At 40.6% G+C, this 20,028-nt stretch overlaps 1 protein-coding gene across 1 annotated transcript in view; it reads left to right on the top strand.

Moving 5' to 3' along the window:
- LOC127209823 (disintegrin and metalloproteinase domain-containing protein 32-like) overlaps nucleotides 1-14,653 on the top strand; it is a 50,772-nt gene extending 36,119 nt beyond the window's left edge. The window contains exons 13-18 of the mRNA XM_051169465.1: nucleotides 300-498; nucleotides 5,140-5,248; nucleotides 6,207-6,396; nucleotides 8,431-8,514; nucleotides 13,141-13,237; nucleotides 14,493-14,653. Of these exons, the coding sequence (XP_051025422.1) occupies nucleotides 300-498; nucleotides 5,140-5,248; nucleotides 6,207-6,396; nucleotides 8,431-8,514; nucleotides 13,141-13,237; nucleotides 14,493-14,653 (840 nt within the window). The remainder of the gene's footprint in view (nucleotides 1-299; nucleotides 499-5,139; nucleotides 5,249-6,206; nucleotides 6,397-8,430; nucleotides 8,515-13,140; nucleotides 13,238-14,492) is intronic.
- The last annotated feature ends 5,375 nt before the right edge of the window (nucleotides 14,654-20,028 follow it).

Raw genomic sequence — 20,028 nt, 5'->3', positions numbered from 1 at the left:
ATACCAGCATGCCTAGTTTTTATGTGAGTTCTGGGAACTTGAGCTCAGGCTTTGATGCTTTACAGCAAGCACTGTCCCCGTTGAGCCATCCCCATGGCCCCATGTCACATTTGTTGTTGTTGTTCCTTAGATACCTGTCTTATCTCTCATTTTCATACAAATATTAAATTTATTTTTAAATGAATAGCACAGTAACTTATCCCAAGAGACTGAAAAACGCTCAAAAGAACAGACAATACTGTTTTTGAAATATTTGCAAATACAGTAATATTATGTATATATATATATATTTCTGTTAGTTTTTGCCAGATACCCATGAATGTAGACCCCCACATCATCCAGTCTGTGACATCTCTGAATTCTGCAATGGGAGCGCAGGACAGTGTCCACCTGATATCACTATACACGATGGACATACTTGCAGAGATGGGGGGTTTATCTGTTATAAAGGAACCTGTCCTGACCTGGATAAACGGTGTGAGGAGATATATGGAAAAGGTAAATTTTTGTTATATCTAAATCAGTGACTTTCAGTGTTTCTTTTTATGTCACCAGAACAACAGGAATAATTATACATATTTCAATTTTTATTTGATATTTACATAGGTTTAAAAGTATTTTTCTGAAGTATAAGTGGCAAATACAAATTATCTTTATGTATATTACTTGATAGTTTGATATATGTACATATGCTTAGTTATTTGCCATAATCAAGCTAATTGAAATATCTATAACTTCCCATAGGTACTGTGTTCTCTTTTAGTTTTAAATAAAATCTTAAGATCTAAGCTCTTAGCAAATTTCAAATATACAAAATAGTATTGTTTGCTATTGTCATACTGCTATATTTTAGATCTCTTAAAGCTGAGCCATTTTACATGAATCAAAATTTCAACTACCTGACTAGCATCTTCTCTTTTCCCTCTTACCATAGTTCCTAAAAAGAACCATTTCATACTGTGCTTCTGTGAATTTGATGTTTTTATTTCACATAGACGTGAGATGATATTTTTACCTCTGTACCTGGCCCTTTTCACTTAGCACAATGTCTTATAGGTTTATTCAGTGACAAATAGCTTCATCTTTACTAAAACTGAATCTACGTATCTATCATCTGCCTATGTATCTATGTATCTATTTATGTATCTATCTTTCTATCTATCATCTATTCACATATATATATCTTACAAATTATGCTTAACCTATTAATTATTCTTTAATTTGTCAATGGGCCTTTAGGCTGTTTAAAATCTTGACTATTGTGAATCATGTATCACAGCTCTGGAAATGCATCTATTTCTTTGAGAAAAATGTTTTCCTTTCCTTTGAATACACCAAGGTGGAAATCCAAATCATGAGGCAATTCTGTATTGAGTTCTTAAGGAAGATCCACACTGTTTTCAATAGATTCTATGTCAGCATGTACTTCTATCACCAATGGATGAGCATTCCCATTTCACCTATGCTTACCAATGTTTAACTTTTGACCTTTTGACACTCACCTCAATACCTTTGAGGTCATAGTTCACTTTGATTGTTCTTCTGCACTTGCTCGCTTGATGATTAGTGATGTTGAACAATATTAGAAATACCTGTGACTTCCATTGATCTGCTCTGCGAAAGTCAGTGGTATCTCTTGCTAGCCTGGCCAACAGTCATCTGTCCTAAACATCTCGGACAAAAGGAAATGCAGTAGTGCTTCTTTCCACATTGCCAAGAAGTAGATCCTGTCATGCAGTGTCTGGAAAAGAGAGGCAACCACTTCCGGATCCAGCTGAACCTTGGCCCTGAAACCATGGGTCCTCTCATATAATCATACTTCAGATTCCAGTTCTGCAATCTTTTCATTCTTCTTAGTGGTTCAGACGCCATCTTGCATATCCTCAAACTTGGCAAGGACGGCAGGTAAAGGCTAGTTCTTCCGTGTGCCCTGCTCTAAGCAATAGATCCCAGCTCTGTAGCCATCACACACATACCTACATTTTCAGCACTTGAACCACAGTCACAGAAGACTGGCCAACTCCCTGGCAATGGAAGGTGCAGCTTTATGTGTGACTGTCCTCCAGATCCTGAGTCAGAGTTTGCTCTATGCAAGAGAATCATTTCAGTTTTTAAGGGCCTATACAGAGACTGCCGTGAAGGGATGAGAAGTACATTTTGATTATATAATGATAAAGAAGTCAGCTCCTCAAGAAGATACATTGTAAATGTATGTGCACATGGTGTCAGAATACCTAAACATACAGATCAGTATGAAAAGGAAAGTAGACTGCAATATAGCAAGAGTGGAGAAATTCAATCCATCATTTTGCTCAAGACATTATTTTTCTGATTACTATGATGAGTCTCCCCCGTCTCATCTGTCTGTGGAAGTTTTCACTTGGTTTCCTCTGCAAGGTCTTTGAATGCTGTTGGATTTATAGCCACACATTCAGGCTACAAGAGAGAAACTAAAATGAGTTTCAGCAAAGTGAAATTGCATTGGAAAAATCATCTGGAAAGACCGCCAAAGAGTTTACTTCAAATATTATTCTTAAATATATACCTAGGGTTGGAGAGATGGCTCAGTCATTAAAGGCTAGGCTCACAGCCAAAGCAAAAAGCCCTTCATAGTTTTTAATAGAACAGATAATAGTCATGTGTGAAGTCCTGGTTTTGATTGTCAAAATCATATGAAAGAGAAATGGGCATGGTTGACAGGCCAACCAATGTTTGGTGCCAGTTGTTTATGTGTGGTCCTTATTAATTATGCAAATATTTATTTAGCACCCTGTTTGGGTGGAGTAGTCTTTTGAGAACATAGACAAGATTTGGGTGAGAGTAACAATGCTGAGACTAGGGAAATTCCTATTCATAAGGAGCTTAAATTCCAGTGAGGGGGAGGGTACGGGTGCCAGAGAAATACCAAGTTTATGGATAGACAAATAAAAATGAGTATATTAAAAAACCCCAGGTGATTTGGGTTCTGTTAGCAAAACCAGACAAGTGATCAACTAGTAAAAAGCCATAGGCAGGGTGACAGAAGTAAGTTTAGCTGCCGTAAGTGGCAATGCCCAGACGTGCCTCTCTGAGGAAATAAAACTTCAGAAGAAATGTGAACAGTGACAAGGAGCCATCAAGGCATGGTTTGGAAAGCACAATTCAGGAAGAGAAACACAGCCTCTGTGTTAGCACTTCATGAAGTGTGGATGTGATATATGGACGGTGGCCATGGTCTTAGGAGCCCCCAACGATAATTATATTTTTGTTGCTACTTCATAACAGTAATCTCACTATGGAGCAGTGTTGTAGTTCTTAAGACCACCAGAAATATGTGTGTTTTCATGCTTGCAATCCACAAGTTGAGAACCACTGGTATAAGGCCTAGAGGGGAATATGTCTGAAATCAGGATCAGAAGTTTTTGTTTTTTTTTTTTTTGGTTTGTTTTGAGGTCTTTGAAACAGGGTTTCTCTGTGTAGCCTTGGCTGTCCTTGGCTGGTTTGTAGACCAGTCTGGCCTTGAACTCACAGAGATCTGCCTGCCTCTGCCTCCCAAGTGCAGGGATTACAGGTATGTGCCACTGTGCTAAAACCACAGCTACGTTTTAATTTTTAAGAGATCACTGTAGTTCATATTTTGGTAGTAGACAGCGTGGGTGGGAGCCACTGGAAAGTAGTATGGTAGAGTAGATGAGACGTGACCACACTTAGGCTGTACTTATGGACCTCGGTTAGGAGACTGAAGCAGCCGCTAAGGGGGAAATGGACCATTCCTAAGTTTGGCCTCATCATCTGACTCACTAATGGCGTAAAATAAGAGTGTAGCAGGGTAAAATAAGGCTTGTTTTAGCATACTAAACTGAAATGCCTGTTAGTCAAAGATGAATCCCATGTCAGCTAAGAATGCTAACGTTTCTGTGGGCTCTTTATCTCAGCTGATGCAGGATGATCTTCTACTTGTTTAGTTATTACCTCAATGGTTTACAGCAATTATCCAGTATCTGTATCTTATTACCCTAGTACCGTCTATGAGTAAAACGCATCTATTACCTGATTGCGTTTCCTTGGGCTTGATAATGTGGTACAGGGAATCTAAACGCAGTATCATGTTTCTGGATAAGTGATTTCTATTACTTTAGGAGACTCGGAAAACACCCTAGATTTAAGGGAACATTTGGAAGACGACTTTGCATTTGCAAAAATGCTTTCCTTTCAATGTCCCAGTCTCACTCTGGGAAACTTAAGTTTGGTCTGACAGTGAGTCTCTAATAGTAATGGAAGGAGGTGTGGAAGACCTACCCTCTCTACTAGCTTCACTCCCAGTTGCTGTGATGAAATACCCTAACTGAAGCAACTTGGGGGTCAGGGGAGAGTATCTATGTTTACTTATGATTCCTGATTCCAGTCCAGAATTGCAGGAACTTGTGAGTAGATGGAGACACTTGGCCGCATGGCATCTACTATCAAGGGCAGAGAGAATGAATGGTGCATGCTTACTCATGTTAGGCCTGTTTCTATACTTACACAGTTCAGGACCCAAACTTAGGGGATAGTGCTACCCATGGTGGGCTGGGTCTTCCCACAGGAACTCTCCCATAGACATGCCAATCAGCCAACCCAATCTAGATAATCTTTCACTGAGACAACATTCCCATGTGAGTCCATATTGTTGTGTTGAATTAAAACCAACCAGCATGTCTCCTGTGATTTGCAACCTAACCCATCTTGTCCCCCTCTAGAACATCCTATTTTAATACCAGGAAGTTACAACTCATCCCTTGGTTAGGAAACATGCCTATCAATGTAGTTACTCTTCCATGATTGCATGTGGTACCCAGGACTAAGCCTTCAGCAATAAGCCTTTGGGAATATTTACCTCCTATCCAATCAATGGTCTTTTTTGTTGTATTCTTTGACAAAACTATATACACATTTATAACTCTCCCTTTTCTTGTCTTTTCTGTTATGGAAGCAAGGACAGTGTAGCAAAGAAGCATTAAGTTAAGGTCATGAATACTGTCTTTTACTTTAGTTCTTTCTCTGTTCTTACAACTTACTAGGAAACCTTTTGAATTAGGTAATAATGGAAACAGAGGTGTCTGAGGACATGGAGGAGCATAAATACATATTTTAATCTAAATATATTTATAATTTTGATAGGTTCAAGAAATGCTCCCTTTTCCTGCTATGAAGAAATCCAGGGTCAAACTGATAGATTTGGCAACTGTGGTAAAGACCGGCAAAACAGATACATATTCTGTGGATGGAGGTATGCCACAGAAAACAATGACCCTTTCTGTGTTGTATTCTTTTTTATTTTACTATATGCCATGAATTCTTGTTGTTTCAAGTATCACATATGCTTGGAAGTGAGTCTGAAGCATGAATGAAGATCCAGGCGAGGCCATTCTAGGCTGCAGGCTAACATTTTAAAACATTTATTTGTAGGTAATCATGTGGCCCTTAAATCCAATCTAAAATTGATATAATGCCCACAAAGCCATTCTCTCCAAAGCTACTGTTTTTCTTGATTATAAAAAATGATCCCCTTGAGGGTTTACCCAAAGTGTGCACTACTTTGTTTATAAAATTAAGTGTAATTTCTCCTGCATCTTCAGAGAGCTTTTTCATAATTTGTTCCTGAGTTTAGTAAAAATATTTGTTAAAATCCTACTATTTACTAGACACTGGGCTAAATAGTAGTTGGCAACACACATACACACACACACATGCACACTCACACTCACACATGCACACTCACACTCACATTCACACACACACATGCTCTCATGCCATTTGTAAATTCTTAAACATTGCACATCCTTTGATGTTTCTTTGCATTAAATATGCTTTCTGGTTAAAACTAACTTGTAAGCGTTGACTCTGTAAATATCTACAGAGCTTTCTGGAGCCATCTTAATTTAAATTTCTATAAGGACTTATTATTTATAGCATTGTTGTGGGATTTTTAAAATCATGTTTAACTCGTGAGTTCCCTGAGGGTACATCTCACAAATTTATTCATTATTCTCTGACTCTCATTGATTACTTGACAGTAAATATATAATGTACAGAGTAAACAAAAGGCTCTGAGTAATAATGAATACCTAACATCAGTGGGTTTAAATTTTCTACTGTAAATGTTTATACCAACACATAGATGCAGAATCATTACAAGGCATTTTTAGTAACCCCCTAATGCATACTAATCATTTTTATGTTTTCAGGAATCTCATATGTGGGAGGTTAATTTGTACTTACCCTAGCCGAGTTCCTTATTATCCACCCAATAATAGCACTGCTTCTGTGATCTATGCTTTTGTGCGAGATGAAGTGTGTATAGCTGTGGACTTCGGGTCGAGTGTCAAAGACGATCCACTCCAGATCGCCAGTGGCACCGTGTGTGATCTTGACAGGGTAAGTCCTTTACAGGCAGCTTCTTCAAAATCTAGTTTCACTTATTATTTTGGGCAGCATTTTCACATTAAAGTATTGTTGGGACGGGTGTAGGCTCAAGGCCAAGTGCTCAGCACAAAGGAGATTTATTTGCCCCGAAGGGAAAGAAGTTGGGGAACTGGAGACAAAAGTCAGGGGAGAAGAGGACGTGGCAGAAGGGGAAGGGAACAAGGGAGAGAGAGGGGAGGCATTTGACCCAGCAGGGGGACAAAGCACTGGCTGCCTCTGCAGAGAGAGTAGACAGGTGTGTCGCACAGGAAGATGGTGGCTTAGGAAGGTACAATGGGAAATTCCATGTTAGGATGAATGAAGTGTTTAATTGGGACTGTTAGTTAGGTGAGCCAAAAAGGGCTTTTGATTGCTGGACTTCGATACTTTGAGAGCTGAGTTGGGCCTTGGTCTTGGTGGTCAGCCTCCGGAGGAGAGATTGGCCAAATAAGGGAACAGACCTTGGTGGCTAGCTTTAGCAATCTATTTTTTTTTTTTTTTTTTTTTTTGGTAAGGCAAAAGGAACTGGGGAAAATGGCTAAGCCTGCCAAAGCCATGCTTGCCACACTCGAGCTGGCCAGAGTCCCTTCAAGTATCAAATTTTGACTTGCGTTGTGCAATCCTATGTGTTTGGAAGGAGTGATGACTACATTTAGTTGATGTTCAGCCTGGCAACAGAGAAAAAGAAATAGTTCGTTCCTTTAGAACTTTACCATAGCAAGCACTGGAGGCTACAGTGGAGTAAGAAGCGCCATTGGGAATACAGTGTGCTCGACTGCTTCATTGCATGGAGCATCTCTTTCCTTCTGAGAAGAAACTCCCTTAGTCCTTGTGGCTGGGCGGAACAGACTTCCCTCGAAATCCGGGCACTTAGACTTATTATGTGACATTTTACAAGTTACCTAAAAAATGTGAGATGTTTTGATAATAGTTTTGGGGATTATAACAGGACTTGCTCAATTGGGCTATTGCAGAGATAAAGGGGATTACATAAAATGGATAGAACAGTGCCAAGGACATAGTTTAAGCTAGGCTTAATTTGGATGATATTATTGATTATTATCATTTTTATTTGCACCCATGACCCTAACCCAAGTCCATGAAAAATACAGAGGGAATGAATTTACCTCAAAATCTCATTTACTTGCTGTCCACATCTGTGTTTGTGCAGGAACATGTCATATTGTATTTTATTAAAGGCACCTACTTCTCAGGCCACTGAAACATGACTTAAAGTGACCGCCCTCACTTTTTGTGGGGGCGTGGCTTTTATGTTTCCTCCTGCACTCTAACCCCACCACTCTCACCACAGCAACACACTTGTTACAACGGGTGAGCCTACAGGCACACACCATCACCACCCAAAGTCTTCAGGCCACTTTAGACATACCTGAGTAATCTCCAAATGCTTAGTGATTAACAAACACCTCTTTAAATATAACACTTGTCAAAACTCAAACCTCAACAGAAGTAAAACAAAATATTTCAAACTAAGTAAAAGTATATCGGCACTTGAGAAATGCCACAAAATTACTAGGCCCAAATTTATAGCAGTGACTGGCCATGGCTTCGTTATGAAATTTCTCCCTCCCCCCCGTTACTTTATTATTTAATCACATTAAAGCCTGATCGCAGCCCCCCTCGCTCCTCTCCTTCCACCCCCACCACCTCCTTTACCCACTCCCATCTCCCCGTCTCTGAGGAGCATCTCCCCACCCCCTGCCGCCATGGGTACCAACCCACCTGCCACCTCATGTTACAGCAGGACTAAGTGTATCCTCTCCCCCTGAGGCCAGGCAAGGCAGGCCGCCTAGAGTAAAGGGATTCAAAGGCAGAGCCAGCCCCTGCTCCAGTTGTTAGGAGACCCACATGATGACTACACTGCACACCTGCTGTGTATGTGCAGGGGGCCTAGATCCCGCCCATTGTGTGCTCTCTGGTTGGTGATCCGGCTACAGTGTTAAGGTGGCTGGAGACCTCTGAATCGGAAACTTCCGTTTTCTTTAGATTTGTTTACATGGCGTGTGTAAAGAGGCAAGATTTCTTAAGAGTCAGTCGCAAACATGTGCAACCAAGTGCAATGGAAACGGGGTAAGTAACTGCGTGTCTCTTGGATATTTCTCAACATCATTAATTTATTGGTCTCATGTGGTGTCACACCTGGGAGCTGAAATGAACAGTTAAACTCAGCTGCTGTATATAATTAGTGTTAGAAAACATTTTTGGAGCCGGACATGGTGGCGCATGCTTGTAATCCCAGTACTCGGGAGGCAGAGGCAGGCGGGTCGCTGTGAGTTCGAGGCCAGCCTGGTCTACAAAGTGAGTCTAGGACAGCCAAGGCTAACACGGAGAGACCTTGTCTCGAAAAACCAAAAAAAAAAAAAAAAAAAAAAAAAAAACCCAACCCCCCCAGACCTCACCCCCCCCCCCAAAAGAAAAACATTTTTGGTAAAGTTCAGTTAGCAATGACTTAAAAAAAAATCCGGTTACAGCGGAAGATACACAAGGAGGTAAGTCTCCTGTTTGCGAGTCTATGGGTTCATTAAAAATGTCAGCTGTGTCTCTCTCTTGACAAACACATCTTCATATTTACAGGAAGACACATAAAAAAAACCCTTTTTATTGATTCTTTATAAATTTCACATCATACAACCCAGTTCTATTCATCCCCCTGCCCCTCTGCATCTGCTCTCTGCCCTTGCAACCCCTCTCCCAAAGCAATCAAGACAACAACAACAACTACTACTAACTACTACTACTAACTATTACTAACTACTACTATTACTAACTACTACTACACCCAAACCTGAACTCCAAACCAAAACCATCTCACTGTGGAAGCTGCAGCATGCTATGGTGTCTCACACAGTATATATCATTTTACCCAAAACTGCTTTACTTGCACGTGTTCGCTGCAGCGTGTCACTGGCCTGTTCTGAGGCCTCTGGCTTCTGCTACTTTCTCAATAGAGAAACCTCACCGAGACTCCTCTCGGATATTCTGTTGTTGGCCTGTGTCGTGGAGATCCTGCAGCATTGGTTCATGGAAAAGCTATGTGACATGTACACCCACCACCCCTGCCATGGTCACTGTCACACAGCACAGCGTTAGTATGTTCATTATAACAGGTTATTGTCACCCAACACTAGAATCTCAGAGGCATTCAGTGTCTTCCCTCTGTGGGCTTTGACGAACGTAGGACGGTGTCTGCCCTTACTGCATCATGCAGTGTTCGTGGCTCCAGAGAACTCTGTGTTTGGCGTGCCCAGCCTTTCCTTCCCTCAACTACCAGCAGTCCCCTGAAGCTCTTCCTCTCTCCACGATGTTTCTGAACACACACTTATCAAAAGAAGAAATTCGAGTGGCCGACAAGTGTTTGGAAAAAAAAAATGAAGGAAATACAAATCCAAAGAAGGGCGAAAGCTTCCCCCGACCAGAATGGCTGTCCTTGGAAAGGCAAAAAGCAACAAAATGCGACCAGCAGTGCTGAGAAAAGGAGACTTGTGACAGTCACTCTTCATCACCTAGGAGACACACCAGTGGTGTATCTGTGGAGGTGTTTGTAGAAAGTGTGGTGCCAGCCTGAGTGTGGGTGGCACTGTTCGAGAGGTTGGGGTCAACTACAAGGGATAAACCAGCTAGATGTCAGAGGGTCATAGGAGGTGAGAATGCCCCCAGACTCATTCTATGCATGTATGAAGTTGTCAAAGAATTAGCTGTTTCTCATGCTGTTCTGCTGCGGCCAGTCTTGGCTGGCCATTATTGGCAGGGTAGCTGCCGAGGAGATGAGGAGTCAGCAAAGGGAGGGAGTCAGGTGTGGTGTCAGGGGAATCTCGCAGCTCCGACTGACTAGCAATCAGGCGGCATCTTTATTTATACAGGTTTCACAGAACAAAGATGGACTAGTAGTCATCCACGAAGTACACGTTATATGTTTGGTTTTTCATTACATGTCCAGGGTTACAATTCAGTCACAATTAGAAAGGACAACCGTGCAGGACTTATAATCTCAGCACTCTGATAAGCAGAGGCTGGTAGATCTCTGTGAGTTCAAGGCCTGCCTGGTCTATAAAGTGAATCTAGGATACACAAGGCTATACAGAGAAACCCTGTCTTGAGAAAACAAACAAACAAACAAACAAACAAGCAAATGCAAAAACCAATTAGAAAGTACAGATAGAACAGATTTTCTTTTTATCATTAGCCCTATAGCTCTAATCTAAAGACTCTAAAGAATGTCTTCTGCAAAGAAAACACATTTATTATATGACATCCTGCTCTTAGGCTGGCAGTATTTGCAGTTTTAATGCACTCCAGACCAACAGAAAATATCTGAACCAGTCTTTTTATGAATAAAAAGTACCTAAGTCCTTTTTTACTATATCTGTGTTATAAGTCGGAAAAGTTTGTTTCAGTCAATCTATCTTATTTACTGAGTTCTGTTCCTCTAGGGATGTACCCTGTATGACCCCCCCTTTTCCTTTGAAACTACATTTTCAGAGAGCTCTAAGAATATTGTGAGAGGAGGCCTTGAGTTATGTAGCCTTTTCTCTTGGCCTGTCAGAGTCTGTCAATGGTCTCTGTTGATACTGTACCAGTTGCACTGTTTGAGTTTGCTTAGGGGCAGATACCCCAAGAAGATCCCTAGAGTAACAACCTCATAAAGAAATTTCTAGCTCTGCACTTATCTGTGCTTAATGATCTCCGGGCCATAAGGAAGACTTCCAAATAGGGCCAGATAAAGTTATTTTTTTTCAAAAAGCAGAAGGGATAAAACTCAGACATAATTTTCCCAGGAAAAGACATAAAACGAATCAACATGCAGAGACCAAAATCCTAAAAGTGGGAGATAGACTGAGAGCAACTGCAGCATTCAGCTCAGCCTTGCTGGGACTGCGCCGAAGAGCTGTGCTGGATTCATGACGTTCACTGCTCCCAGTGGCTATGGCTGTGCTACTATACTTTGTTTTATTCCAGTTTACTACAGCAAGATAAAAAAAAATTATTATAACTTTTGCATTTGTTAAGACTTGACTTTTGTGAATTTTGGAGTAGGCTTCAGCATCTGCTGGTCCTTTAATGAGTTGTTCCCTTTATTCTAATTTTGCCTTGTAGTAATCTTTTAGGATGTATGTATGTCTCTCTAGCCATAGTTATATAAATATGTTACGAATATATAATATATCCAGGATATTTATATATATTTAGGATGTATGTACATATTATATATAGGATATATATCATGCATATACTCAGGATATACATATAATGTATATTTAGAATATGTGTATATGTCATATATATTTAGAATATATAGCATATGTATTTAGAATATATAGTATATATTTGAGATAAATATATATCATATATTCAGAATATATGTATATATCATATCATATATATTCAGAATATATATCATATGTCATATATTTTAAAAAATATATATATATATCTCAAGTTCTGTCTTCTCATTACATCATTTCCATGTGTTTATCAGGACAAGTGATGCTCCTGTACCTCAGAATTGTCATCTGTCTGCTTTTTAATTTATTTTTACTAAACTCAGTCAGCCAGCCTGCACAATTTGTTGTTAAAGGGTACCTGCTGGCCATCTTTTGAGATGAGCTCCTACTTTGTAGCCCTAGCTGGCCTGGAACCTGTGTCCCTTCTGCCTCTGCCTTCTGTATGCTGGGCGTACAGGCTTGTGCCATCACACCTGGCTTTGGCTTTAGGGATTTAAAAAAAAAATTTTTTTTTTCATTCTGTGCTCCCAGCATTGCAACCCTATTGTCACATGGAGAGACTTTGTTTCTGGTGATGTCTGTCTGTGGTTCTGAATGTCCTTTGCACACTGCTTCCTTATATGTGGCCAATTTTCTGCTGAAATTTAGTTAACCAGGCTTTCTGCACCTTCAGCTCCTTCTAGCCCCTGGATGTTCATATCAGAGTCCTCAAAAGTCAGGCCATTATGGGCCATGTTTGATTTGTTGTTACGTGCATGGAGGAACCTGAGGACCATGCTTTAGTCTGTGATGCTAGTTTTTCTGTTTGAACTAGTCTGTTGGTGATACTTCCCACTGTGATTTTTAATTAAATTTTCTCTTTCATTGCCAAGAGTTTCATTTGGCTCTCTGCCTCAAATCACAACTTCTTTGCATTTAGAAAATTTATTCTCATGGGAGTTGCTGATTAAGCAACAACAACAACAGCAAGATTCTTGCCCTTATGTTGAGATTTAGACCCAGTTAAGATGGCATTAAGGTGATTTCATTGCTGGTAAATGTTTCACAGCGAGACTAGGGAAGGCTTAGGTCCTTGCTTGTGAAGGCCAATGGTTGAGGCAGCTGACAGAAAGTCGGGGAACCTGGGGAAGGGAAGAGACGCATGCTGACACCCAGCCTACTGCCTCCCGCACACCACTAGATTGAGAGTTGATGTATGTGTCTGAAACCACTCTCTAAATTGAAGGGCAAACATTTGAAGATGTTACAATTTCTTTTTACAAATATGTCTCATTTTGTAGATTTCTAATATTTATTCCTTTGATGTGTGAGTTTTAGTCTGAGAAGCCTGATATTCTCTTTGTGGGATTCTCTCTTTAAATCACATAAATACAAGCATACATGGCTAAGATTTTTAAAAAAGTAAATATTATGACATAGCACACAATTTCATAATTAAAAAATCATTTACATATCTATCTCAAAATTATCCTAGGTGTGCAATTCCCTTGGTGAATGCAATTGTACTGGTGGCTACCTACTTCCAAACTGTGAAACACGAGCGAGATCGTCCTTGTGGGGTGACAAGAATGGCAAGTATTTTATGTCTTTAAATAGCTATTGAGAAAAAGTTAAAAGAATATTCAGTTTCATTCAAATAAAGCCACTTGGCCACTAAAAAGAGACCAATAATATTTGGAATCAAAAGCAATTAGACTTTTCTCAAATAATGGGGCCAAACACTGTTATCCCTGCTCCATGTTTCTATGTGGTGCTAATCCTTACACCATGTGTGCTCACACCACGTGTGAGGCCAGCCAGGTGGCTTGCATGTCTGTTTCTTTGTGTGCTGTCTTTTTCATTTGGGGGTGTTCCCCATCTGCATTTCCACATTTATGAGTTGTGTGGGACCTCATCTCTAGGTGACATTTACCATGTTGAGTGCAGTCACTGTGTTTCTGTCATAGGAGGGACTATACAGAGGATAAGGTCTGATGCAGAGTCTGTAGACTTCAAGAACCAAAACGATAGATTCCACCTTAAGAGGCAGTAACAGAAAGGCTACTACCACGGCAGCCTTTGGCTTCTGTCATTTATGCACCTATTAGATTTGAAACTAGTGCTGGAACTCTTTGCTTTATAATTGAAGGTAGTTTCTATTTTCATGCAGTGCATTCTGATTATGGTTTCCCCTCCCCTATCTCCTCCTAGATCCTCCCCATTTTCCCACCCACCCAAATCCACACCCTTTCTTCTTGAACTCTTAGGATCTGACAGATTCAGGTAGGTACTGTCAGCAAGTGATGAACTTAGGGCTGGTGTCAAGCCTCTCAGTTTTTAATCTGGTGCCCTTTTTAAGTAGCACAGCAATCTCATATATAAATGTGTATATATATATATATGTATATGAATACACACACATACACACACACACACACACACACACACACACACACGGTCCTATGGTGGGAAGACAGTCACCTGTTACCTGCAAAGGAGGTATCATACAAGCACAGCGAGGTGTGCTGAGGATCCTGTAACAAGTCAATGTTGTGCAGTCTTATTGTAATCAACCTGCACTTCAGATCATTGGATTCAGGCACTCACTGGGTTAAATTGGGGTTTTACTGTCATTGCCAGATAGTGTAGAATATTCTGAAAAACCTCTGAAACTTTGTTTCCATGGTTTAAGGAAGAGCTTAGCTGTAGTTTCAAATACTGTGGTACTCTAGTTAGTTTTCCATGTTACTTGATTGACAAAAAAAAAAAAAAAATCATCTTAATTAATTTGTAGCAACTTGAAAGTAAATGATGCTGTGTAATGTTTAATATACCTTTTATCTGTAGGTCTGATCATGGAAGGAGCTTCCAGGGATGCAGAAAGGATGTGGCTTCTAAGCTTGTACATTGTTTTAGTTATTCTTACTTCAACAACCCTAGCAGTCACAGCATGGAAAGCCTTCAAACAGTGGCTTTTCAAGGAAGAGGAATCCCTGAGTAGCGAGTAAATTGAATTCATGTTTCAAAGTTAAATTTTAATAGCACTAGGACTTTGCTACGTTAAGTATTGGGAGAGCCAATGATACTTTGCAATTCTCTAGGACTTTGGGTTCTAGCCCAATGTCTTATCTAATTGTGTGGGGCTTATGTGAAGACCCTACTTGGTGAGCCATTTCACAAAGATGACCAGTTTGGGAGTGCTGGTCAACTTGAGACAGTCAGTGTTGCGTTAGTCCAGCCATCTTCCTGTACCTTCCCCAGACAACTGCATGGCTACAAGTGTGAATTCAAGAACTCATGCGTGTCCGAGCAGCAATCTGCTTCCCCATGCTGCCCTGGAAAGCGCTCGTGCTTGATATCAGTGGCACGCCAAATACTGAGATACTTATTTCAAACGTCGGAACCTGGTTTTGTTTATAGCTTGTTTCCCCCAAAACTTATAATTTGGCCATGTTCCACTCTTGAGCTCTCGATGGTACCCTAAGTTCAAGTTTGCTGAGCCGCCTTTTGCTGTGTCGTTGGCCGTTTGCACAAGAGAGGGCGCCCCAACTTGCAGTTTGGGTTTTATTCCACAGAGTCAGAGGTGTACTGCACATCTTGTGAACAGCAGTTTAATGAGCATGGGGTGTAGGTGTCACCTTGAGATCCCAACTTAGAATGCCTCCAAGTAGGACTTCTGGGTGGGATGGCAGTTATGTTTTTAGGTCCCCAGGGAGACCATCACCCAGCACAGCTGTGTCACATATCCATTGACATCCTCGTGAGCGCTCCGTTTCTCCAGATGGTTCCTCTCTCAGCTTCTCAGCTTCTTTCTAGCTATTCCAACAGAAGGAGGTTTGTGTTATTGAAAATCTGTGTACCTTCCTTGGAAAACTGCTTATTCAAGTCCTTAAGGCATATTTTATTTTATTTTTGAAACGGGGTCTCACTTTGTCACCTTGACTGGCCTGGAACTCTCTCTATAGATCAGGTTAGCCTCGAACTCACGGAGGTCTGACTACCTTAGCCTTCCGCTGCTGGAATAAAGCCTTTGGCCAGATGTCAGTTGAGCTTTTGTCCTATTGACATGGATTCATTGTAAGTCTTGGCTGTGTAGTTGGGTGCTCAGTCCTTATCACGTACGTGCTTTCTCAGGATTTGAAGTGATTGCCTGGGCTCTTTTCGTTCACTGATTATGTTCTCTCCATGTGGATGGTTGCCAAGTCTAAGGTGAAACAAATCACCCCTGAATGCTTTCTTTGGGGATTTTTAGGCTTCAGGCCTTAGTAAAGTGTGTTCTTGAGTTTCTTGAGTTAATTTTGTGTAGTGTAAGAGGAGGGTCCAGGGTCAGTGTTCTGTGCCCCATTTCCCCGTTTCCCAGCACTATTTATGGAAAGGAGCTGTCGCTCTCTCACTGCTCAGCACACATGTCCAAGACCAGCTGACCTGTGTGGGTTCCTTCTGCACTTTATCCCACGCCGCGCTCTATAAACTCAAATCCGTCTTTTGTGCAGCACCACCATTTCTAACCCTCGTTAAACAGCCCCTGTGCAGTCACAGATACCGTGTGCTGGCCTTTCACAGTTCTAGCTACCTGGCATCTGAGAAGCATGTGACTGTCCCTCCGAGTTGTGAGATCATCAGTTATGTCCCCGTGTGAGCCATAAGAAGTTCTCATGCATTTGTTCTGGGTTAGCGTGGTTACTCTGGCTGCAGAGCATCTTCATGTGCGTGCATGTATGTGCTCTGTGTACAGACTAGACAACAAAGGGCTGGGAACCAGTACTGGCTTGGCTGCAGTAGCTCTCCCTGGACATCTCCTTTCTTGTCTGATTTTCTTGCCTGTGACCACTTGCTTCTCTAGACTCCTATACTTCCAGTTCTAACACACAGACACACAGATAGACACACACACACACACACACACAAACACACCCATACACACACACACACACACACACACAAACACACACACACAAACACACACATACCCATGCAAACACACGCATGCATGTACACAAATGCACACAAACATACAAACACACACACATCTCTCTCTCTCTCTCTCTCTCTCTCTCTCATTCTCTCTCTGACAAAGCCATAGGGTTAAGAAAAAAAGAAAACCCAGGAATTTTATGTTCTCTTCATTGCATGCTTGAAATCTGTGGCTTCGTGTGGCTGAGGTATATGAAAAGACGGACCTATCATTTGTGAGGATGATGATATTGCTTATTGGCAGAACACTTACCTACCTTACAAAAGGTCCTATATTCTCTTTCAGCTACCACTGAAAAAGGTTATTCTAACCTTTTCTCAGATCCTATTGTGTATTATTTTATTTAGTGGGAACCGGTCATTTAAAAGAGATAATACTGCTTATACAATAGTCCAACATTTATTCACCAAGTTATTATGAGTTTTATTTTTTATTTTTTACTACTAATTAACATGCTATCTTACATTTCTTACTAGAAGCAAATCAGAGGGCAACACTCACAGCTTTGTCAGCAGGTGAGTACATTAAACGATGGTGTAAAAATACATGTTGAAATTGACAATAAGTTAATTATAAATCATAATTAAATTGTAGGCATCTTAACTTCAGTTGGTAAGGCAGTGCTTTGAAAAACCAGGCTAATAAAATGTAATAGTTTCACTTTTAGTCAGTCCTTCATTTATTTACTAATTTATTGGAAGTCTCCTCCCCCCACTCACTGCCTGCAAAAATCTAAGAAATTAAATGCCAGACCTAACAGAGGATATGTGTAATGCATAAGGAAAAGTGGTATCTAATATTAGGCGCTATCTAGCCTGCGTTGTTAGTGTGCTGCTTAGGTAAAGGAACCCATGCCTTTCTCCTTATTATGGTTACTTTGTTTCCACTGACTCTAACAAGAAAAGGTTGTGTGAATGTCTTGTCCAGGGCTGCAAGTCAGCTGTCACTTTCTTAGCCTCTTGAGCAGTCCTCCTCTGTTTCTCCATTTCACCATTGTACATTACTCAGAGGGGCTTCTCCACTCAAGGCTAGAGATAACATTTGTCTATGGGTGTAATAGAAAGACATTTGGACGGTAACTTGGCAGCACCAAAATTTAGCTAGACAATAGTAAGTTTGATCCCCAGGGCCTAAGATCTCTTCACCATGGTTTTTTTTTTGGACCGGATTTATGGTACCAGGTAAGAATTTACTTTTGTGGAGCAGGTCTCAAATGCAAACAGAACAGTTGGTTACCTTCAGAACAGTCTTGCCACTATTATACCAGTGGATATGCCTTGTCTACAGCGTTGGTCCTGTAGTTGGTAGGGTTCACTGTGAAAGCTTCCACCTCGGTTACATTTTAGTTTCTTTATATGCTGCAACCAAGATATGTGGCTTTTTTTTTTTTTTTTAACCAATATGGTCTTATTACTTAGTTCTGGTGGGCAGCCTAGTGGCATGGCAGTAGCCTACATCCTTTTGGAGGCCTCTTGGATATCTCTCTCTGTCCAGCAACTCATAAGGAAGTATATTTTAAATAAAAACTAGGGTTTTTGTTTACTAACCCAAGGCCTTCAGGAGGAGAAGTAGCTAACATGTGGGGTATCCCCCTTCTCTTTCTTTTAGTTCATATTTTTAATTGTCTTACAAAGTAAGTTTGATATGGCTTTTTACACTTTATTTTGGTTAACTTTATCACTTTGTCCCTTACCTCATATTCCAATCTCCGTCCCTGCTTAAACTTTCCAAGCCCTGAGTACCAGTTGTCTGTTTTGATAATCACTGAGGTTATGCTAATCCCCCTCCCTTAAGAAATCTCCCAGCAAAGCATGTTTTTTTTTCTAGCTTCCTATTTTTACTGGTTATATAAATTAAACATAAATAATAGGAATTTGAAGGTAGAATTCACAGATGACAGAGAAAGCATACAGCATTTATCTTTTAGGGTCTGGGTTACTTCACTCAATATACCTTTCCCGATCTCTGTTTCATCTATTTGCCTGAAAAAATTTACAATTTTACTTTCTTATAGGATGTGATAATTTGAATAAGAAGAACCCATAGGCTCGTATATTTGAATGCTTGGTCACCAGAGAATGGAAATATTTGAGAAGGATTAGGAGGTGTGGCCTTACTGAAGTAGCTGTGGCGTTTTTGGAGAAACTGTGTCACTGGGGGTGGGATTTGAGATTTCAAAAGCTCATGCCATCCCACCAACTCCCGCCTATGGATCAGAATGTAGCTCTCAGCTACATATGCCTGTTCCGTGATCCCTACCATGTTGATAATGGACTACATCCCTGAAATTATAAGCAGGTCCCAAATTAAATATTTCCCTTTATAAGAGTTGCCTTGGTCATGATGTAATGGTGTGTCTCCACAGCAATAAAACAATGATTAAGGCACAGATGAATATGAATCCATTTTGTGTATGTGCCACATTTTCCACATCCACTCACCTGTTGATGGGCACTTAGGATGATTTCATTTTCTGGTTATTGTGAGTAGAGCAGCAATGAACATGGATGAGCAAGTAGTAGGATGTGGTTCTGGTGTCATATGCCTGGGAGCGGTACAGTGGGTTTGCATAGAATGTTCTGCAGATATCTGTTAGTTCGATTTGAGCCATAACGTCTACTAGTTCCATTATTTCTCTTTTTAGCTTCTGTCTGGATAACCTCTCCATTGGTGGGAAGTCTTTCACTATTAATGTGTGGGGTTTGATGTGTGATTTAAGCTTTAGTAATTTTCTTTTTTTTTCGAAAGTGGATCCCCTTGTGCTTGGAGCATAGATTTTCGGAATTGAGATGTCATCTTGGTGGATTTTTCCTTTGACTAGTATGAACTGTCCTCCATTTCTTTTGGCTAATTTTAGCTGGAAGTTTATTTTATTAGATATTAGAATGGCTACTCCAGCTTGCTTCTTAGGTCCATTTGCTTGGAAAAATCTATTTCCAGTCCTTTACTCTGCAGTAATGTCTATCTTTGATGTTGAGGTGTTCTTCTTGTATACAGCGGAATGATGGATCCTGTTTTTGCATCCGTTCTGATAATCTGTCTTTTTATTAAGGAATTGAGTCCATTGATGTTAAGAGATAATAAAGACCAATGATTATTAATTGCTGTTATTTTGATGTTGGTGGCGTGCATGCGCGCGCGCGCGCGTGTGTGTGTACTTCCCTTCTTTTAGTTTTGCTGGTGTGGAATTATTTCCTGTGTTTTCTTGGGTGTAGTTCACCTCCTTGGGCTGGAGTTTTCCTTCTAGGATCTTCTATAGGGATGGATTTGTGGATAGATATTGTTTGGATTGGTACTGCCAGACCTCTGGGAATGCAAGCAGAGTTTTGGGAAATGGAATATTTTTCTTGGTCAGAATGGTAAAAATATTTCTTGGAAGCAGAAGATGGGACAGGAACGGTCAGATTA

Source organism: Acomys russatus, chromosome 27, assembly GCF_903995435.1.
Source record: "Acomys russatus chromosome 27, mAcoRus1.1, whole genome shotgun sequence".
In the NCBI taxonomy this organism is placed as follows: Eukaryota; Metazoa; Chordata; class Mammalia; order Rodentia; family Muridae; genus Acomys; species Acomys russatus.
Note: the sequence above shows the minus strand (reverse complement) of the source record. Positions and strands in the feature narration are given on the sequence as shown.